The sequence below is a fragment of the Pezoporus occidentalis genome, unplaced genomic scaffold, assembly GCF_034315485.1.
Source record: "Pezoporus occidentalis ecotype Australia unplaced genomic scaffold, CSIRO_AGI_Poc_V1 ctg550, whole genome shotgun sequence".
Classification (NCBI taxonomy): Eukaryota; Metazoa; Chordata; class Aves; order Psittaciformes; family Psittacidae; genus Pezoporus; species Pezoporus occidentalis.
In genome coordinates this window covers 882-23411 of record NW_026915889.1, presented here as the reverse complement: position 1 = coordinate 23411, position 22530 = coordinate 882, and the positions used below count along the sequence as shown (strand labels likewise).

The window sequence follows — 22530 nt, the reverse complement described above, 5'->3', positions numbered from 1 at the left end:
GCGGTGCTCACTCACTGGGCTGCCAAGGGAGGGTTTTGCCAGGCTGGGAGCGCAGGATGGGGTTGGTGAGAGACACTCAGCAAAACCAAAAGCAGTGAGGTGAAAGTGCGCTGAGTGGGAGGACGTGGAGGTTATTCTTTGAGCTCTTTTGTCTTGCCAGCTAACTCATACGATGGGGCTTGTGCTTCCTCTGGTATTCACGCCTTCCCCAGGGACCTGGTTGCCAGAAATACCCATTCCATCCCAAAGAATGAGCGTGCATGCAAACCCAGGCAAATTGCTCCTGAACCCCACTTTTTCTGTTTCATAGTCTTCAAGTTTTAACCATGGAAATACTTCATGAGGATATTGAAATGGCAGCATTAGTGCAGAAGGACTGCTAGAATTTTGGAGAAGCTGTGTCCCATGTTAGTGTTAGGTATAAGCATTAGTAAGCATTAGACGCTGGTCATCCTGTGAAGTTTGTATTCTGAAATGTTAATTAGGGCTTTTGATGGGCTTTCATCGTATCCTGGTTTGAACAAACACAGCAAATAGCAAGTTTAATGTGCAACTTTTGCTGCTTTTCTTCAGAGCCATTTAATGGCTGGGAAGGAAAATGTACTGCTTGTGTCTTTTGTCTTCCTTTTTTTTCATGTATCAGCTAGCAGTGGTGCCTTTAATTCTGCAGCGGTGACTGGACTGGTAGGGAGAGGATTGCCATGCATTTTGTCCCTCTGTCCCTCCAGAGCAGGTACATCATAAACAGCAAATAGAAAGCAATAGCGTTGTCAGAGCAAGGAATTTTGCTCCTGATGTTGCACTGCAGGCCATTTAACACTGTTCCTCTCAAAATGACTGGAGAGAGTCCAGTGCAGGGCAACTAAGATGATTAAGGGAGTGGAGCATCTCCCTTATGAGGAAAGACTGAGGGAGCTGGGTCTCTATAGTTTAGAGGAGACTGAGGGGTGACCCTATTAGTGTATATAAATATATAAAGGGGGAGTGTCACGAGGATGGAGCCAGGCTCTACTCAGTGGCAAACAATGATAGGGCAAGGGGTAGTGGGTACAAACTGGAACACAAGAGGTTCCACTTAAACTTGAGAAGAAACTTCTTCTCAGTGAGGGTGACGGAACACTGGAACAGGCTGCCCAGGGAGGTTGTGGAGTCTCCTTCCCTGGAGACATTCAAAACCCGCCTGGACACATATTCCTGTGTAACATTATCTAGGTGTTCCTGCTCCGGCAGGGGGATTGGACTAGATGATCTTTTGAGGTCCCTTCCAATCTCTAGCATACTGTGATACTGTGATGACCCACTCGGTATTACTTGGCAGCAGCAGCAGCCTGTGTCTGGAGTATGGGGCTGAACCAAGGAAGTCAGACAAGTGCCAATTGAACAGTGCAGTAGCTGGGATAAATCTCCATGCATGATACATTCCAGGTGCCTCTGCCTCATCATCCCCTAACTGTCATTGGTCACTTTTAAGAGGAAATGTGGAAACAGTAGCCCTAATGATAATGAAAGCTGGAATGCTTCTTTTACTAATGGCAACAACCTGTATGAGTGAAACAGCTTTGCAGGGGACTGAGCTGAAATATATTCTCATTTATTTACCTCCTGTGAAACGGGTTGCAATTGTTTTTCTTCCATATGGACTGCAGCTGTTTGCTCTTCTCGGACCTCTGTTGAGTTGGAAGACTTAAGGCTCAGTTTGAGACACATCCCAAGGCTCGCTTTATGTACACCTTAGGCTTGACATAAATTGTAAACCCATAGATGGTTTGTCTTGGAAGGAACCTTAAAGCTCGTCCAGTTCCAGCGCCCTGCCACAGGCAGAGACACCTTCCGCTAGAGGAGATTGCTCCAAGCCCTTCCAGCCTGGCCTTGAACACTGCCAGGGATGGGGCAGCCACAGCTTCTCTGGGCACCCTGTGCCAGCGCCTCAGCACCCTCACAGGGAAGAACTGCTTAACATCTGGGCTCAGTGCCTTAGGACCTTTCTTTTCTAGTGATATGTATAGCTGTGGTCTCAAATGGAGGTAGAACCTCTTCTTTCTTTGCAGAGGTCTTTCTTGCTGTAGAGCATCATTTTGGCTTAAAGACCTTTTACCTGTGATTCAAGATAGGTATATCAAGTTTCATGTAAACTGTGAGGTCCATTCTTCCTTCTGGGGGAACCAGAGCCTAGGTGTTCAGAGATGACATATGAAAGCTGTGTCAGAAGCAGGATATTACTGAGAATTTCTTGTTGCCTTTAATATTATTAAACTGTGTCTAAGTCCCTAAGGTGTCAGATGGGTCCTTCCCACATGTGTTACAAATGGCAGTGCATAACTTTGTCTGTCTTTTCCTTCAGACATCATACAAATCCAGTGGGCACAGAGTGGCAATGGAAGATGGACCAACCTGAAATGATCTTGCAGGAGGCTATTGAGAGCCATCAGAATATGATCAAGCAGTTCAAAGGTAACTTTTCCCCTTTCTTCCCTGTGAGTGATGCTTTTGGAAGATAAGCAGCATCAGCATCTTCAAAGCAAATCCCTGGAGGTATTTAAAAAGGTGACACTCAGGGGTGTGGTTTAGTGGTGGACTTGGCAGTGTGGAATTGATGGTCAGGATTGATGAGCTTTCCTAACCTAAATAATTCTGTAATTCTATGAAATGCTGGGAAGGAGGCATGAGATTTGTAACAGGAGAAAGAGGTGAGAAGAAACTGTTGTGGCACACCTTGTTTTCTGAGATGTTCTGCCTTGGTTTTGACATTAGAACATGAGTCAGCCATTGGGTGTCTACTGCTGCCTTAAGGGATTAGTGTGGAGTTGCTTCTTGTGCCTCTTGGTAATTGTCATATCACTTTATTTGGAGTGCACAGAGGCTTCCACAGTGCTTGAGGCTAGCCTGGGTGGTGAGGAATGTGGATTCTTATGGAAAAGTGTGGGCAAGCAGAAGGCAACAGGAATCACCCTGTAACCTGATAGGAAATACACTGCCCAAGCTTAATCCACTGAGAGCTTTGTGTTCGCTCTGAAACGTGGGGATTGTGTTTTCCTCATTAATGGATGAGCACTTTTATTTTCAGGAATTATAGAGGAGATCTGTTTGTGACCGAAGCAGCAGTTACACAGCACCAAGTCCTGCACTTTGCTTCCCATAGGAACTCTTTGTGAGTTTGTTATTTCTTCGAGATTGAGATTAGCGATTAGGCACAAATTCTTCCCTGTGAGGGTGCTGAGGCGCTGGCACAGGGTGCCCAGAGAAGCTGTGGCTGCCCCATCCCTGGCAGTGTTCAAGGCCAGGTTGGATGGGGCTTGGAGCAATCTCCTCTAGTGGAAGGTGTCTCTGCCTGTGGCAGGGTGTTGGAACTGAATGAGCTTTAACCAAATCAGTCTGGGATTCCAAGATTAATTCCATGCAGTGCAGTAAAATTGAGATCTTCTTTGAAGGAATAGAAGTCTCGGGGACCATGTGTCCTGTAGGATATCCTCGAGAGTAGCCTTCTGTCCTGGAAGAACTTCTGTGCGTGCTTTTAGAGTTGTCATCTTCTCCTTTATTGTTGCCAAAGCGTGCACTGGTTTTGAAGATGGTGGTTAACGTCACATCGTTCTTTTAGGCTAATGGCTGGGGAGACATCTTGCTGATAGGGAGCTAAGGTGGAAGAGTGGGAAGCAGTTTATATGATGGATGCATTTTGTAGGTAGTGGCTGGTAAATCTCTGTTCCCTTGTGAAGGGCACACGCAGAATGGAAACGTAATTCAAAGTTATGAGATGGGCAGTGTCTGATAATACAGCCCTGGTTCCACTTGGGAAAAGTGAAAACCCAAACAAAAATGCATGACCTGAACTAGGAAATCCTAAGGCTACCTGTGTGTGTCGGTGTAAGAGTGGGTAAAACCAGTTCCTTGTCTCCCCAGTCACTTGGGATGGCTGGTACCCGAAGTCACCAACCAGCCTCTCTAGGCAGATGTGCCAGATGCTGCTTTTTTTCCCCTCAAATGAAAGCACACCAGTAGGAAAGCAGCTGGGATCAGCTCTTCAGAGGAGCTGTGCTGATCAAAGGAGGCATGGCTGCATGCTCTGCTGAGAACTGAGCTTGGGCAGCAGCTGAAAGCTGTACACCATGGCCTCTTGTAGATGGTACTCATGTTCCTATGGCTCCAGGTTCCTGCACTGTCTTGGGCCTGCTTCATGCCCTCCAAAATCTGCCCAGGCTCTGACTTTGCTGAAGTGCATTGACTGAAGACAGGAGGACGCTCATCTGCAGGAGCAGGGGTTGACAGCTGTAGTGGTATGGCAGCCCAAAGTGCAGGGGAGTTCACACACTCCCTGGAATACACACTAATCCTTTTTTAGTTTATGCCTATCTTGTGATTTGTGTAGTCAGATGATTCCTACAAAACCTCTGCCCTCTCTGCAGTGTATGTCCCCTATGCTACATTTGATGTCAACTGCTCTGAGAAAGTGACTCAAACTTTACATGTTGTTGGCATTACTTTCTGTCTGCTTCTAAAGCTGGCACAGGGTGATTGTCATCGTCCAGTGGCAAGGTGCTGAGGGAGAGAAATTAATTAAATTCAAAGCCACCTTCAAGTAGCTTTGGGAAAAGGAAAGTTATCCTTTCATCTCAGTGTGTGGTTGAGATGCTGCTTTCTTTTCAGATGAAGGTCTCATTTAGTACTGTCAGGTTTGTGCAGCATTAACCGTTAGTCCTGTCACTTCTTCAGGGCTGAGTGTGGCTGCTTTATCATGCACCAAGTTCTGCTCTTATCACAGACCAGCTTTTCTACGTGAGGCTGAAGCAATATCCACCAACACCTCTTTTTATCTGGGCTTTGGAGCATAGCCTATAGTTTTCTGTACTGCCTGAGCTCCAGCTTCTAGGCAACACAAGGTGAGCTGAGGACCTGGTTTGAAACTCAAGGCTTTGGTTTCTTTAAAACAGACCAATCTCCCATCTAAACCCTCTGATATTATCTGAATACATTGAGGCATGTCAAAGGAACATGCAGGGACGTACTTAGAGCAAAAGCTTATTTGTAGGCAGCTGATTTCACATCTGAACACGTGGTCTGGTATACAATCACAAAATGGTTTGGGTTTGAAGGGACCTTCACAACTCGTCTTGTCCAATCCCCCTGCAATGAGCAGGGGCATCTTCAACTAGATCAGGCTGGCAGAACCACATCCCGCCTGGCCTTGAATGTCTCCAGGGATGGAGCATCCAGCACCTCTCTGGGCAACCCGTGCCAGGGTTTTACCACCCTCATTGTACAAAATTTCTTCCTCGCATCCAGCCTGAATCTCCCTGTTGAGTTTAAACCCATCACCCCTCATCCTATCGCAGCAGGCCCTGCTAAAGAGTCTCTCCCCATCTTTCTTATAGGCCCCTTTTAAGAACTGAAAGGCTGCAATAAGGTCTCCCTGGAGCATTCTCCAGGTTGAACAAGCCCAACTCTCTCAGCCTGTCTCCAGAGCAGAGCTGCTCCAGCCTTCTGATAATTTTGGGGGCTCTCTTCTGGAGCTTCTCCAACAGGTTCATGTCTTTCCTGTACTGAGGACTCCAGGAGGAGCATTTGCCTCTCCCCTGCCCTCTGATGGGCGCAACACATGTGGCTCAGGTTGGTTAAGCCTGCAGACAGCATTTTCACATGGATGCTGCAGTTGAGCTCCTGGTGTTTTCCTCTTTTTGTTCTTGGAACGTCTCTTGCTGTTCAGGATGGCGTCATGTGGCGGGTTTTCTTTTTGAATACATCCTCTGTGGAGTTGCATTTCATGTGGTTGCCAATATGGATTTGGACCTGGTTGTTGGTGCTTTGTGTGGGGAGTGTGCCCAGCTTCTTGGGGAGCTGTTCCCTCTGGGGCTGTGGGACCATGTGGGTCAGCAGCAGACGCAGGCATACCCTGCTTTTCCTTTTCAAGACACTTGTGTCAAGTGGCATTAAACTTTCTCCTGTGTTTCCGTCTCAGCATCCAGACAGCTTCACTGAGGTGATAGCAATGGAAAGCTTGACTCAAACATTACTAGAAGATTACTTGCAGTAGTTCACAGGACACACAAAATCCCAAGCTCCGTGTATCTGGGCGTACTCTGTGCTGTGGGTAGATGGACACTGGCTGTGCCCTGATGTCCCCTCCCCTTGAGGAGGGCTCCAGCTGGTTTTGCTCTGTCTTCCTTGTGCCAGGGTTTATTTTCGATACAGATGCATGGTTTGGGTGGGGGTGGTAGTTGATTTAAGCCTGGTTTTCTCCAGTTCGAGCCATAACAGAACCCTGTTTTTCCCTCTATTTGCAGGCGTCTCAGGAGTACAAGCAGCTCGCTTCGAGGAAGCGATGACCGCAAAGCACTGCGCACTGTCACTGGTGGGAGAGCCCATCATGTACCCGGAGATCAACCGGTTTGTGAGGCTCCTGCACCAGCATAGCATCTCTACTTTCCTGGTTACAAATGCACAGTTCCCAGATGAGATTAGGTAAGAGATGGACAAAATACCTACTAAAACATTTGAGTGCAGACTTGTGTTTTAATTCCACTTTATTGCTCATCAGTCAGCTCTGTGCTGACAGTGAAAAAGCCCACTGAGTATCGCATCTGTTTGATTTTAACCTTTGTCTCCCCATGCTCTTCCTCATCCCTTTTTCTACCAGTTTGATTTTTCCTTTCTGTATCTCTTAAAGTGGGATTACTTCTGAAAAGGAAGAGGATATAATATAGTACCTCCTGGACGTACAGCGGAAGAAGAGCGAGTGAGCTGCCTATTGGGCTTGGGGACATGGATGATAACTAGTGCAAGTGTTTCTGAGAGCCAGAGCAGGAGACTCAGCTTGTAAATTGCCTTTTTCATTTGTGAGCTTCTCTTGCAGTCTGATCTTTGTTCTAACTGCAGAAGACAGTTTGGACGGGGCTTGAAGCAACCTGGTCTTTTAGTGGAAAATGTCCCTGCTCATGGCAGGGGGTTGGAACTGGATGAGCTTTAAGGTCCCTTCCAACCCAAACCAGTCTGTGATTCTGTGATTCTATGAGTGCAGCTTCATCTGTCTCCAGGCACACACAGGAGGTTTTATAGCCCGTGAGCATGTATTGAGCAGTTACTGGCTTGAGTCCTCTTCCTCTGTTTCTGTTCTTTATCTCCTTGACCAGGCTGTCTCCTGACTGGCCGGGGAATCCCCCTCATGGCTGGAGGCCTGAGAGCAATTTATTGCTCTTGAGTTGTGCTGTGCTACTCAGTCGGAAATCACTGCCCGAGTTCAGATGTGGTAATGCAGTGAATTTGATCTCAGGTAGATTGGAAATGACAACCGATAAAGTAGGAGGAACGCTGGAAAATCCATCCTAGTACTATGCAACAGTATTTCCTGCTGAGTATGAAACGTAGCTGTGTTCCAGGAGCATCAGTTTGTGCCCTTTCTCCTCGTTCCCCTATGGCAGAACATGCACAAGGTCAGCGTCACTCCAGTTCGAGCCATAACAGAACCCTGTGGACCGTTCCATTTTGGAGCAATGTGGGGCAGAAATCCCTCCCTGGGATCTCTTCCAATTCCTTAATTTTCTCCAGTACAACAGTGAGTCTGGCTCTTGCCTGTCCTGAGGATTGAGATCCTCGGAGAAGAGGTGACTTTCCTCAGCTCATGTTTTGAAAACACTCACTCCATCTTCCCTGGAGCCCCTTTTGATTAGGCAAATGCAGCATTAAGTGAAGAAAAGAGTGTTTTGGCCACGTACTTTGAAACTGAATACTTCAATCCGCTCACTCCTAGAACACTTGATCATTTTTGACGTTGTGGCTTTGGGCTGCAAGGCCAGACAAGCTTCTATGCAAAACGGTTGGTTTTATTTTTTAAAACCTAAAATGTTGTGTTTGTTCTGGGCTATTTCATGCTTCTAAATACAGGCAGAATGTGTTCAGAGAGGTTGTTTTGAGTGTCCATGTTAAGTGGCTTTTCCTGGATGCTTGGTCTCATTCTGGACAATTTCTTGTCCCTTTCTCACCTCTGGGGAGGGCAGAGGGTGGTGTCTTTTTAGGTGTCACTGTTGGCAGCTGAACAATAGTTTCTAATTTCTTCTTGTCTAAAGAGCCAAATGTAGCTGGGACAGCAGCCTGTTCATTGAGAGACTTCCCAAATAACGCTTGCAAAATGTCCTGAAAAGCGTGGAGAGCTGAAGAGATACGTGGTACAGTTAGGATGCATCATTCCATGGAAGATGCCATGAAGGGTGGACGTGTGTTACATTCACTGGCTTGATCAGATTTGTCTGTGACAAGGGAGCTTGTTTTAGGTTGTTCCTTTTAATGTCCTTCGTTATCTGTTTGCCAATGGTCTGCAGTGGTGCTGCTTCTCCTTTATACCCTTGGAGTTTACAGAAGGGATTAGACCCCAGCCAGGCTCTTCACACTCTCAGAGGAGGTTTAATCTTTTTAGAAGGTTCTGCTGTTGGGCTCACAGATGCTGTGCTCACTGGCGTTGTGTGACCAGAAAGACTGGAGTGCGGGGTTTATACAAGATAAGAGCCTTGGAAGTGGAAGGAGAACATGCTGGGGAATTGTGTTTGGTTTCATTTTCTAAACAGCTTTGATTTCCCTTCCAAAAAGTACTTTACTGATGGCAGCTGCAGGCCAGGTGAGTTCAGTGTGTCCAGCAGTAGAAAGCAGCTGAATGATGGCTGCATTTCTCTCGAATGGGATTATGTCTCCATTAGCCAGAGCAAATAGAATGTGGGGAAGGGGCTGAGCTTTATGGTTTGTAACCATGGGGAGAAGCAGAGCCTTTCAGTGCCTTGTAGTAACCCCTGGCAGCCTGCTTTGGGAAGCCTTTCTGCATGTGCTACAGTTAACCCTGGAGTGAAATATGGTTTAGTTGAGTAAGGAAAAGATAATTGAATCATCTGCCAAGGCTCTGTGTGTGATATTCTTAGCTTTGGGATGTAGTTGTTGAAAGTTAAGTTATAATGTCTGGCTATTAAGATGATAGTCACTTGATGGAGATGAACCTCTGGACAATTGCCTTCTCGTTTTTATTTCCAAGGAACCTTGAGCCAGTAACGCAGCTGTATGTCAGCGTGGATGCCAGCACCAAGGAAAGCCTGAAGAGAATTGATCGGCCCCTCTTCAAGGATTTCTGGCAGAGGTTTCTGGACAGTTTAAAGGCCTTGTCTGAAAAGGTACCCAGTAAAGAGTGTGCTCTGAAATATTCTTTCTTCTTGGCTGTATCCACTCAGTACAAAAGGAGAAGACTTGAGAGGCTTAAGCTGGACCGTGGAGTTGGTTCTGGGTGTATTCGGAGCATATTTACATGTTTTTTACACTGAAGTGTATAAAGTCCAGCACGTTTGATCAGTTTTCCATATGGGGAGAAATGTAAGGACAAAAAGAGAGCAGAATATGTGTCAAATGGGACAGTAAACTCTGCTGTGAATATAAGATGCTATGAGAGATGAAGAGATTATAAAAGAATAGAACATTTCCTAATGGAGCATTTACACTGCAAGCAGGCTGCTGAAGGAAAACTGGAAATCCAGGGAAGCTTAGGAAGAGTCATAAATTGCCATGTGACTCTTAGCACTGGTTCTCAAAGGATGCAGTAGATAAAGGGCTTTACAATATGGAGTTCAGTAGCTCCTGCTCCATAGAAATCCGATTTATGATAGTAGATCTGAGTGTAACAGCAAGGGTGACCCTTTCCACTGTCAGTGGTTTGTAGTAGTTGGTATCTGTTGGAGAGAGCTGAGCATGATCTGAGGGCCCACGGGATCACGGCTGCTGCTGTCAGCTCAGAACGTAGTCTACCATTTAACAAGTTTTGTAGTAATTAATGAAGCACTCGTGGTCCCAGCATCACATTATTTGCTAAGTGCTTCCATGTCTGTCTTACTGAGACTGAGCTCTGATGGAAGCAAGTACTTCTGTTTACTGATTTGGCAGAAGGTGACATGTTACCTGCTGAGATGAGCAGCCAAGAGAGACTGTTTCATTTGAATACTGAGATTTTGTGCCTTCTGAGATGACAGTGGTGGACCATTTTCTGCCAGATCCGTGTAAGTAGACCTGGGAGGCTCGGTGTAATTGTGGGACACTTTCTCCTACAAATGCTGTGAGTAGCTTCATCAAGCTGCCTGCGTGCAAGTGCTGGCTGATCTTGTTAAGCAGCATCTCAGGACAAACTGTGAGCTTACTGAAATCAGATACAGGCTTTCTAAGTTCTCTGTGCTGTTGCCCCAGAGCTGGATGCAGGACTGTGGCGGGGGGGTGGGGGGGATGTCTCCTCAGAGTGCAGCAGAGAGGGAGAAATTCCCTGTTTATTTACAAGACCTATTTTCTTCTTTTATTTCCCCTCTCTCATTTTGTTTTTGCACCCGATGGGCACTTGCGGTGCCGCCAGGCCCAGCCATGGCCGCTTTTCCTGGCTGCAGGATGAGCTTCTTGGCATAAAATAGATGTGGTTCCACACTCTTAACTTTCACCCATTCAGAGAGTCATTATCACATTAATTTTTCTGCTAATGTTATTCTGATGGGTGTCTGAAGGGAAATAGTGGTTACTTTTCTGGAATCCTGGGGTAAAGCGCTGAAGCCTGGTTTTCTATCCTGATGCTTTAAATCATTAAAATCTCCGGTCATAAGCTCTTACTTCTTGTTCTTCAGTGCTTATAAGAGGATTTCTGGGGCCCTATTGTACAAGCAATTACAAATAATACATGAATGAAATGGGATTGTGCATTTGTACTGCCCGCAGACTGTAAGGATTATTTATATCTAACACTTTGTGGTATTAGGTCCTTACTGCTTTTGATGTGTCCCTTCTACCAGCTTTTCTCTCTTCCCAGACAACACTTGAGAGATGTTGCTCTCTGGAAAGATGTTTCTTCAGTCACAATATGAATTTCTGATTTTTGTAGCTGTTTTTCTGCTGTTTTTCCCTTTGGCAGTGTTTTACTTTCTCTACCCACTTCTTTCACCACCGGTTATGATCGCTTAATACAGCTTTTATGCTAATTCAGTTACTGAAGTGATGGATACACACAGGCGGCTGATACTGCTTGTCAGTGCTAGCCTATGAGGGGAAAAAGCTGTTAATGCATTTGTAGCAGTTTTAGTTTTATGGAAACTGCTTGAACTTTAAAGTTAGTCTTCTAAAATTATCTAGGGTGTATATTGGAGGGTTTAAGAAATGAGATTTAAATGGGAGAAGACAACCAACTCTTCTTGGCTGTAGGAGGAAACACTTGCTGAAGTGCTGTGCATAGTTTACCCTGGAAAACGTGATACAAGTAGACTGAGACTGTTTGAGCCTCTCCACAAAACTGTTCCTGCAGTACCATGTTCACTTGGCGCTGGCACCGTTCCTCCTGTGTTCAGGCTGTTGGCCTGAGCCTTGAACTATTGTTTGGTGGCACTTAGATTTAGTCCCTCTGCAGTATGTGTGTAACATCGTAGAATCACGGAGTGGATTGGGTTGGAAGGGACCTTAAAGCTCATCCAGTCCCAACCCCTGCCACGGGCAGGGACACCTTCCACTGGAGCAGCTTGCTCCAAGCCCCTGTGTCCAACCTGGCCTTGAACACTGCCAGGGATGGGGCAGCCACGGCTTCTCTGGGCACCCTGTGCCAGCACCTCAGCACCCTCCCAGGGAAGAGCTTCTGCCTAAGAGCTCATCTCAGTCTCCCCTCTGGCAGGTTAAAGCCATTCCCCTGGCTTTATGATCATGGGAGAGCCTTTTCTTAGCGATGTTGTGCCTGATCTGCTGAAAGAGTTGGTGGGTAGGGGCACACAAGGGTCTGTCCCTTCCTGTTCATGCTGTCTGAAAGTTACCAGTACCAGCCGGTGCAGTTGGAGGAAATAAAACATCTGTATGGCAACTAATAGTTAGATTTTATGTGTGGGGAAGCAAATGAAAGCGAGAAACTTCCTGGTTGTTTTCCTGTTAAGTTGAAGCGGCTGTTGTCAAAAGCAAGTGCTTAGATATATAGAAGATAAGTATGGCAAAAGGCAACTCAGCTCACACACGCTGAGCAGCAGCTTTCCTGGCAGAACAAGTGAGGTGGCTCCTGGTTTGGGTTTGCTTTGGTTTAACCCATGGATGCTTGGAATGGATGAATAATTATTTTTTTTGTGGTGTTAATGTTATTTTCCGTCTATTTCAGCAACAGCGCACCGTTTACAGACTGACACTGGTGAAAGCCTGGAATGTGGATGAACTCAAAGCCTATGCTGACCTGATATCCCTTGGTAAACCAGACTTCATCGAGGTCAAAGTGAGCTTCGTGGAGCCATTTTATGGTTTTTCCATCAGTATTTTACTGTTTTTCCTCTTTCCTCCCCTTTTCATCCCCCTAGTCTTAAACTGATACGAGTAAATGCAGTTCTGCCAAGGATTTCAGTGATGCACATGAAACCTCATGAAAACCCAAGCTAAAATGGATCATTCTGATCCGTTTTCTGTGTTTCAATAAAAGTCAGTATCCACAATAAGTGGGAACTACAGGGCATGAAAATTGCATTGAGCTTGGAAGGCTTTTAGATATGAGCAAGGGAAGCTGTAGAAAATAAAGAGCCTGTGGAGACTGGTTGGATGTGAAGTCCCAGTGATGCTGTGCTGTGATAATGAAGTTCCATGGCTCCAAGTGTTTGCTTGCAGAAGAAGGACTAGCAGTATAGACTGTGCTTTGCAGATGGGGAAACTGAGGCAGGGTAGGAGCGGGCTGAGGCAAAGCAGGTCACTGGTGGAAAATCCACCTCCTCTCTTCCAGTCTGTCTTTCTGCTCCTCCCACCTCCCTCAGTGTTACTGCTCTTTACCAGGGCATAAGGGGAAGAGGATAAGTGTTTTCACCATGTCAGTTTCTTTCTCAACATCTACATGGCTCCCTTTGAAGAGCTGGAATGAAAGGCTGCGTCCAGTATTTCAGAGTGGAGCTTTTACAGAAGGAGTTCCTTTGACTTCTAGTCACTGAAGATTTATAGTTGTCCATGTGGTGCATCTGGAAAGCTGGTGTTAAATACTGGATTGGGCTGCATCACTACCATTTCCATTCTTGCTTCTTAGATTTAACTGACATGAATAAACCCATGTCCATCGTTAAATCAACTTGAAAGCAATTATGAAAGACAACCAACAAGCCTGAATCCAGTCCAGTGGGGAGCAAATGTGCACGAGAGCTTGTGTATATAATTTGGACAATGCTGATGCTTGAATCGTGAGCATTTTTATTGCAGAGAGTGCTATCTATCAACATGTCATTTAAGGCTTTTTCTATTTGTCTTGGGCCAGGGCTGCCCCAGTTTTTGAACAGAGGCTCTGTCACCCAGCAGCTTGGCCAACATTTAGTTCTTCTGTTAATTCACACGAGTCTCAATTGAACAAATTTATCATTTATGGACTAGGGGTTAAGGGAATTCTCTTGCTTGGTAATGAAGTTGGGAAGCCTGGAGTTACAGAGTTGAGAAACAAAGCCCTGTCATATTTAGCTCCCCAGTAGTTGTTCCTTCACCATGGATTAAGAGGATTGCTGGCTGTCAAGATCTCCAGCAAGGAGCCAGATCCTGGTGGAATAAATGTGCTCCTCACTGCACAGTGATAATCATCTTGGCACAAGGCATTGCACAACCACAGCTGTGCACAGTCAGCTCTGACACAGCACCATGGGAATCCAGAGCCCACCCAGTGCTCTGGATTCACACCAGTGTAACCCAGAATAGCTGAGCTGCTTCGCAACAGACTTCTGTGTTTCAAGGCCAAAAGCTCCGTGGCATGATTAGGGGTGCTTTTAGCAGCCTCTTAATGACTGATGAAGGGGCAGCATCCTTGGTGGCGTTGCTGCAGGGAAATTGGTGGAAGAGCTTAGTGTACGCAACGGAAAGGTTTCCTTTTCTAATACCTTGATGTCTTAATAACTGTCTTTGGGCATTACTGACAAATACAACATGACCACCCTAATCAACTGCTCCCATCTGAAGTGGTACCAGCACTGTTAATGAACTCAAGTTTTCAGAAGGTGGAGAAGTTGAAAGCTGCTGTGCTTTCATTTGGTGGGCTGCTAAGCCGATTTTCATTGATCTGTGCTTGTGAATGAATCAGCCATCTGAGCACTCAGTTATTCCATTTGCTCGGTGCTTTCTTTGCTTGTAAATGATGTCTTTGAAGTTTACCAAAAGAATGAGTCGCCTTGTAACTTCCTAAGAATTTTCCCCCTCTGTAGTTATACATTTTTCATGCTGCTCAAAATAGAATCTATATAATGAATGCAGGGAAAACACTGCTGTATGGAGCCATGTCTCTGCAGCTGAACTTTGGAGGTACATATCCTATTCTTGACATGGCTGGCTGCCCTAATAAAAGAATGTTTAAAATCCTTTTCAGACTTGTAGAGGCAGGCTAAAACAGTAATGTCCATTTCTGTTTAATGCACCCCGACTTGTCTGAGATTGTGCACAGTCAACCTGTTTCCATGCTGGATCCGAGTTAGAGTGCATGGCTCTAATATCCTTTGCTCGGGCAGATGAATAGAGGAGATGTCTCATAAATTTACTAGCAAGAAACTAATTGGTTCCAAAACATGCAGAGTTTTTAATTAGCATGAGCCTGTTTCGTTTCTTATGCATGGTTTGCCTTGCACTAATTTTAAGTGTTTGTGAAGGATCTGTCTCTGTTTATTGCTGGACATGACATGTGCAGCTTCAGTGGGGGAAAACTAGATCTTGGGAATGCAGCATTAGCTGGGACCACGTGCCGTAAACATTGCCTGGATGCAAATGCCATTTTAAAACAAGTAAAGTGTTCTTCACAGATAAAAATCATAATCGTAGAATCACCGACTAGTTTGGGTTGGAAGGGACCTGAAATCTCCAGTTCTAACCCCTGCCACAGGCAGGGACGCCTTCCACTGGAGCAGCTTGCTCCAAGCCCCTGTGTCCAACCTGGCCTTGAACACTGCCAGGGATGGGGCAGCCACGGCTTCTCTGGGCACCCTGTGCCAGCGCCTCAGCACCCTCACAGGGCAGAGCTTCTGCCTAAGAGCTCATCTCAGTCTCCCTTCTGGCAGGTTAAAGCCATTCCCCTTGGCCTGTCCCTACAGGCCCTTGTCCAAAGCCCCTCTCCAGGTTTCCTGTAGCCCCTTTAGGTACTGGAGCTGCTCTAAGGTCTCCCCTTGAGGAACCTTCTCCAGGCTGAACAAGACCAATAATCATACATAAAGTTGTGTGTGCTCTGTTTTAAAGGCTGGTGCTTAATGGGGTTTTGTAACTGGAATAAAATAGTGCAGCCAAAGAGCGAAGGTGGTAAAACCTCCTGGAGAGGTACAGAGTAGGTGGACTTTTATCTAGAAGACAAGCTCGCTCTTGTCAGTTTGCTCTTTCAGGTACTGGTGGGTTTGTGACCTTTGTTGGGCTACCACAGGTTGAATTAGTTGAACAAGCCTTTAGTGGATTTTATCTGGAAAGAAAGAAATTAGCAAAATTACATCTCAGCAAGCCACATACCGCTGAACTAATTTGTGAGAATTTTACTAACCGAATTAAAGATGGAGCAAGGCTGTAGTGAACTTGAGGTCATGCCTAAGACCAAATCAGTAATTCAGGAGGTTGAAGTATTCAAATCTCCAAATTAGGAGCAGTTGATCTCAGAATGATGGGCTGAAGTTGAGAGGAGTGCGGTGTAGGAGAACTTGAGGGGTTGCATCCACTGACCAGGGATCACTGCAGGGCATGGAGGTAGTTGCTGCAGGGGATGCTACTGACCACGAAGACCTCGGCTTCTCTTGCAAGTATATCACTGAAATCATCGCTGCTCACCTCTTGGTTTCATGTATGGCATGGCAGGAACACTTTTCCTGCTCCAACTGGCTCTCCTTTGGTCCATTTGCTTATCAGTTGCTTGGGAAGGGGCCTGGAGCAAAAACCCAGTATCTCTGCTGACTTAATGCAGTTCAGTCTGAGATGAAAGTGTCTTTTGAGAAATGCCACTACTAAATTAGTGACTAGTTCTGAGTGTGCTTCTAGGAAACCATCAGAAAAGCTGTCTCCTCAAAGCCTCATGTTCCTGCCTGTTCATACTAGTGATTTGCAGATCTTTGCAGACCAGTGTGTGATGGGAAGCTTCTCTCCATGCTTTCTCCAAGGGACGCTTGTGGTGCTCATCCAATCCACCCGTGTGTGCTGGGTACTTCCCACCCCATAGACTAGCTGTCTTTAGGTACGGATAGAACATGCCAGCACTGCCAAGCCAGGGGAAATGATGAACCCTGGGGCCTTTGGGACACATTGAGCAATGGTGCCTTTCGTTGGGTATCCGCAATCGGTGCAAATCAATCATATAACAAACCCTCTCAATGTTCCCTGTGGTCATTGGTGATTCCTTCAGCTATTAGTGTTTCACAGGCTCTTTGTGGAGTGGTGGGGTTGTAGAAAATCCTCAGTTGTTCTGGTGGCCTTTGACCAAAACGACCCAAGCTGCTTTATAATGATATCAATTCAGTTCTACTCAGCACTAAGCAATAAGAGATTCTCTAGAGCACCATCCTATGCCTGGATTTCCAACCTCCCTGGACGTGTCCAGGAGGTGCAGGCACACATGGACTTTTTTCCAAGCAGTTCTCAGTATTTATTGAATTAATTTAAGCCAAAGATGATAAGACTGAAGTGAGGCAGAGGGAGTTTTTCGAAGTGCCTTTTTGGGCGTTTGTGCATATACTCAGCCCTGAAAAATAATCTGTGTGTTTACTGACTGTGTTTGCATTGTCTCTACTGTGCCAGTATTTTCTTTGTATCTAGGTCATGGCCCTCGATAGCCAGGGGGGGTATTGAGCAGTTTGGATGAGTGCCCCCAGTCTCTATTTATTTGTGTTTTAACAAGGGTCTGCAATGCTGAACTCTGAGCAGTCACTGTAGCATCATCTTATGTGAGATCTGGGACAGGGAGCAGAGAGGAGCACACTCAATGTCTTCCTTAAAACGCTGCTACCCCCAAGCAAGCATTTGGTGAGCAGCCTGCCGACTCCCATGTGAACAGAGCTGCTGATGCCAAGCCAGAGAATTAAAGACTAATCTTGGAAACTTTGCCCCATCCCTGGCAGTGCTCAGGGGTCCAACGTGGCCTTGAACACTGCCAAGGATGAGACAGCCACAGCTTCTCTGGGCAGCCTGTGCCAGTGCCTCACCACCCTCATAGTGAAGATGCATCATAGTGACTTGTTGCATTGGTTGTTCATGAGACTTTCTTCCAGGCATCTCACATTTTAAAATCAAGGGATCTTCTTGAAGGTCCTTTGGTAGCTCAGGAGCACGAGCATCCTCCATTTGAATGCATTCAAATGCATTATCCTACTTTTGCAGGGTAAACACTCACCTGTGTTTTGCTGCTGGGGAAGACTGGGCACACACGGTTTGGTGACGCGTCACTCAGGGGGAGACCAAGTTTTGATGCCATCTCCAAATTTCTGCCTTTCCATAGATACAGAGTGAAGGGGGCACAAGCCAGGTTGTTCTCAGGGTTTGTTGCGGCTGATGTGGCTGCACTGCCCTGAGCTTGTGAAAGGTCGAGCTGATGATGATGGTTTCCATGTTTCTTCTCAGGGTGTGACTTACTGCGGTAAAAGCTCGGCCAGCAATCTCACCATGGCCAATGTCCCCTGGCACGAGGAGGTGGTGCACTTCGTCCAGGAGCTCGCCAACCTTATCCCCGACTATGAAATTGCCTGTGAGCATGAGCACTCAAACTGTCTCCTCATTGCTCACAAAAAGGTGAGGCTGTGCCAGGGTGTGATGCCAGGCACCGTGCATCTCCTTGGAAAAGCTGGACAAGTGCCTTTTTCTAACACACTTATCTCTAGAGTTAGCTTGGTACTATTCTGGGGGAGAAAAAAAGGCATAGTGTCTGTATTTTGGAAAAAGCTGAAGATGCACCACGTTGCTGCTGGTCATAACAACTCAGTGCTACCAGAGCAACGCAGGCAGGAGGCATTTAACAGCTCCAGGAGGAGCTCAGTGCAGTATAGAATCACAGAACGGTGTGGGTTGGAAGGGACCTTAAAGCTCATCCAGTTCCAACGCCTGCCACAGGCAGGGACACCTTCCACTAGAGCAGCTTGCTCCAAGCTGCTTCTAAGCTGGCCTTGAACACTGCCAGGGATGGGGCAGCCACGGCTTCTCTGGGCACCCTGTGCCAGCGCCTCAGCACCCTCCCAGGGAAGAGCTTCTGCCTAAGAGCTCATCTCAGTCTCCCTTCTGGCAGGTTAAAGCCATTCCCCTTGGCCTGTCCCTACAGGCCCTTGTCCCAAGCCCCTCTCCAGATTTCCTGTAGCTCCTTTAGGCACTGGAGCTGCTCTCAGGTCTCCCCTTGAGGAGCCTTCTCTTGTCCAGGCTGACCCAGCCCAGCTCTCTCAGCCTGGCTCCAGAGCAGAGTTGCTCCAGCCCTCGCAGCATCATCATTGGTGCCATGCCCTCTGAGCAGGTGTTTCAGTTGACTTGACAGGGTCGCTTCATCAAGGGATACCTGGGCATCATCTCAAATTGACGCATTTCCTTCAGGGCTCTTCCCCAAACCAGAGTCTTTCAGGTATAAGTGACACCTGGCAAGGGCAGACAGACTTGGGAAGACTTTGTGATGCACACTGTGAAAGTGGGGCTGTAGTGGTGGTGGGTAGTGGTGGGACCGTGAAGGGTCCAGTAAAGCACCCAACAGCCAGCCATTCATGGAGATTATCTGCTGGTAGACAGTACTAAATGACTAAAGCTGTAAGAAAAACAGCCACCCTGTATCTGTGTGTTTTCAAACCCTGTGGATGAATGTAGCTGAGAAACCGTAAGTTCTGGGTGGTTTTCACCTGAATTTTTGTTTTTTTCCTATCAAAGCAGTTACCCTGCAGTAGCTTCTGGATGGCTTTACCATGGGCATTGTGGTGGCTAAAAAATTAAAAACTACTACATCTGGGAAACCAGTTTAACGTTCACCCAGCTTGTCTTAGCACACGTGTGGTGTTTGGTATTTCTCATTGCTCCCTGGCTCAGCAACGTGCTTCTTTTCCTTCCAGTTCAAGATCAATGGCGAGTGGTGCACATGGATCGACTACGACCGCTTCCAGGAGCTGGTGCGAGCACAGGAGCAAAGCGGCGGCTCCCAGACTTTCACAGCGGCTGATTACGCAGCCAGAACTCCTCACTGGGCACTCTTTGGGTCCAGAGAGAGGGGATTCGATCCCTTGGATGTGAGACACCAGCGGAAGAACAAAGCAAGGGACATCTCTGGGTGCTGAGGCTGGGGCCCACTGAACTCTGGGCTGGCTGGCTGCTGAGGTTTGGTCTCCATTTCTAGGCTACCACTGATTCTGACCCTATTCACTTAGACTTTTCTGATGTTTGACAGGAGAAGGAGAGTAAAGTCTTTATTTAAGTCTTTCTTCCCGTTTTTAGGGCTTCTTGGATGAAAGTATTTATATTGCTTTCTATCTTGAGGTTCATCGCAAACGGTGTATGCTGGCAGTTACCTTAACTGGCAGCACAGTGAGGGAGGTAGTGGCTGCGGTCTCCACAGCAGAGGGCGGTGGGAGCTGGATGTGAAGGGAACGTTCATTTGACTTCTGTGCCCTGGTGGAAGGAGAGCCCAGCATGTGCTGGCACCAGCTTGGCTGCAGAACATTCCACATCTATAAGGATAAGTGCCAGGGGGACTTCAACTCCACAAGTTGGTTGGATCTGTGCAGGTGAGACTGCAGATGGATCTGGATCTAAAAGCCTGATCCCTGCTAAAGTATCATTGTGCAGACAGTAACAGATTTATACATTTCAAACACTGGTGCCAATTCCTATAAAGACCTTCTCCCATCCTCCTGGGAATGCTGTAAGTAACAGCACCCCTGTTAATGTCGTCTGCAACTTCTGGTATCTCTCCAAATATCTTCCAGCTTCATGGGCTTGACAATGAATATTTTCCAAGTAGTTTTATCCCACTCCCCAGCAGCCCTAAGCAGTGAATATAACTTCAAATCGCTGTTAGGCTCCAGCTGTGTGTGTCCAGTGTCCTGCTCATGGTGCGGATGTGCTGTGGGGAGCCAGCAAGCTTGGCCATTGGCTTCCTGTGTGCCACGCAGGCAGGTCAACAGCATTGCTGCTGGCTTGGGTAATCTGATGTAAATGAAAACTGAATCCAGCTGCAGAAACAGGCACAGGTTGCGGGAAGAAACTGGTCACGCTCAAGTGTTCATGTTTTCCTGTTGAGCTCCAGGAGCAGAGATCAGAGGTGTTCACCATGCTCCCGCCTTAACGGTGAGGTCCATAAGCCTGCAATTCCTAGTGCCTGTGGTGATGTAGGTGGTGAGTGTTCCTGAGATTGTGATTCTATTTCTTTTTCTTTAAGAACCTAATTTCTTAATGTGCAAAAAGTGTTTCTAAAGAAGAAAGAAAAATAAAATAATTTTCCTTTGAGCACCTTTGGTGTGTCACTGCATTTGTTTCTTTAAACAGATAAGCTACAAACATCATGGAGAAACAGCAGTGAGAAAGCAAGGCCACAGAAATTGAAGTTATTATCCAGCCTTTCTGCTTCAAGCCTCACTTGGAAGAATGGGGAATGGAGCCGGTGATCTCCAGTCCTGGTGAGGTCTCCAAGCCTGGGAACGCTTGTGACATTGCAGGGTAGTGACATGCAGCTCCATGCTTGGCCCCATGTAGTGGCCAAGCAGAGCCCTTGGAGACAGGGGGCCACAAAAGTCCCTGTCCTTCAGGAGCTGTCTCCAGTGCTGAGCTGCCTCCTGTCCTTGTGCCATGGGGAGCACAGGGTTCCTAGAAGGAAACCATGAATGCCAGAGAAGGACTTTGGATGCCAGAGGGGGACTCTTCATCAGGGACTGTTGCAACAGGACAAGGGGTGATGGGTTTAAACTTCAACAGGGGAGGGTCAGGTTAGATAAAAAGCAGAAGCTCTTCCCTGTGAAGGTGCCGAGGCGCTGGCACAGGGTGCCCAGAGAAGCTGTGGCTGCCCCATCCCTGGCAGTGTTCAAGGCCAGGTTGGACACAGGGGCTTGGAGCAAGCTGCTCTAGTGGAAGGTGTCCCTACCCATGGCAGGGGGTTGGAACTGGATGAGCTTTAAGGTCTCTTCCAACCCAAACCATTCTGTGATTCTATAAGGTTTGCAAAGGCCCATTTGGAAAAGAAGCAGAAGTGCACGGATGTGTGTGGTGGGTTGGCCTTGGTTGGCTGCCAGGCACCCACCCAGCCACTCGCTCACCCTCCCTCTTTGGGAGGATGGGGAGAAAATAAGATTAAAAAGGTCATGGGTTGGCAGAATGGCATTAAAGCTGTTCCCAGTGAAGCGCCAAAACATGCTTTCTGGTTTGAGGAAGCGATGAGGAACGTTTTGTGGCCACAGTGAATACTGCTGGAGCAGAGACCACCTGGGGAGCAGCGTAGCTCAGTGTGCTGCTGTGTAATGCTGACAAGGAGCTAAAATCACTGTTGTTGCTTCCTTTGCTGCAGGCACCATATATCACTCAGAGGATTGTGCCAAGGTAATTGCCACCCTCCCTTGAAGATGTTTATGGCTACTTATAAAATGTCAGGATCAAAGCTAGTTGCTCCAATTCCCTGTAACTAAACCAACTCATTCATCTCACAGAGGTGTCTCCTCCATGATTAAGTCTGCAGCAATTTTGGGGCTCATGTTTTAAAGAGGGACCATGCCTGGGGCAAAGCCCTCCTTGGGGATGGGAATGACCTTGTCCCTGAGTCTCCTCTGGTCCTGGAGCTCTCTGCAGAGGGGGTTACAGATGGAGAGTGGATGGGGATACCATGTTTTTCCCCTTCACTCACTTTGGGGCTGCCCTTGCCCTTGGGAAGAGGATGGGACGGGTCCCACCAGCCCCAGTGGGGTAGTTAATGTAAGCTGAAAGACAAGGAGTGGACACAATGTGGTTTTTCAACACAAGAAATGAGCAAGTTTCACTGGACAGAACGAGGGATAACGTCTGGCCGGGGTCTCACTGGGGATGGAGCATCCTTGGGCTGCCAGCCTGCCATGCTGTGCTCGTCCTGGGGTATCTGAAGAGAGTGAGGTCTTCTCCCTGCTATTTTAAAAGAGAACATGTGAGAACAGCAAACGGGAGCTGGGTCTCATAGTCCTTGCTGGGATTGCTGGTGTTTGTTGATTGCAGTGCTGCAGGCAGGACCTCCTCAGGTGAGCAGGGCTTCCCAGCACTCTGCTGCATTGTGTGATGCTGTGCTGGAGCTTAAGAGTATGTTTTCCCCACATTTTTCCTTCTTTACACATTTTTTCCCCTTCTTTATATTTTACTAAAGATTTTGGGAAACTCACAGCAAGGATGGTGTGTGCCTGGCTGGAAGCATCATGCTTGGTGCTCCCACAGTGCTTGCTGGGTATAGGAGATCCCATGCTTAGCCCAAGTGGAGTTTGGGCTCCCCTAGAAATCTGTAGGGAGGAGATGTGGATATCTGTGGTATTAAGCTGTTTGCTGCTTCCCCAGCAGCCCACCATGGCTCCTCGAGAGCTCTTCTGGAGTGCAGTAGCGAGCATCCACCTGTACCCTTGTTTACCCCAATAAAGGTAGACA

General features: G+C 47.1%; 1 protein-coding gene across 12 annotated transcripts in view; it reads left to right on the top strand.

Moving 5' to 3' along the window:
* TYW1B (tRNA-yW synthesizing protein 1 homolog B) overlaps nucleotides 1–20391 on the top strand; it is a 48003-nt gene extending 27612 nt beyond the window's left edge. For 11 of the 12 annotated variants that reach the window (XM_062638206.1, XM_062638213.1, XM_062638208.1 and 8 more), the window contains 6 exons: nucleotides 2342–2451; nucleotides 6276–6453; nucleotides 9005–9140; nucleotides 12119–12229; nucleotides 17542–17709; nucleotides 18999–20391. In XM_062638206.1, coding sequence (XP_062494190.1) covers nucleotides 2342–2451; nucleotides 6276–6453; nucleotides 9005–9140; nucleotides 12119–12229; nucleotides 17542–17709; nucleotides 18999–19220 — 925 coding nt within the window. In that variant the 3' untranslated portion in view covers nucleotides 19221–20391. Of the gene's footprint in view, nucleotides 1–2341; nucleotides 2452–6275; nucleotides 6454–9004; nucleotides 9400–12118; nucleotides 12230–17541; nucleotides 17710–18998 lie in introns of those variants that run through there. The other variant, XM_062638210.1, reaches the window with a different exon arrangement.
* Nucleotides 20392–22530: the final 2139 nt, after the last annotated feature.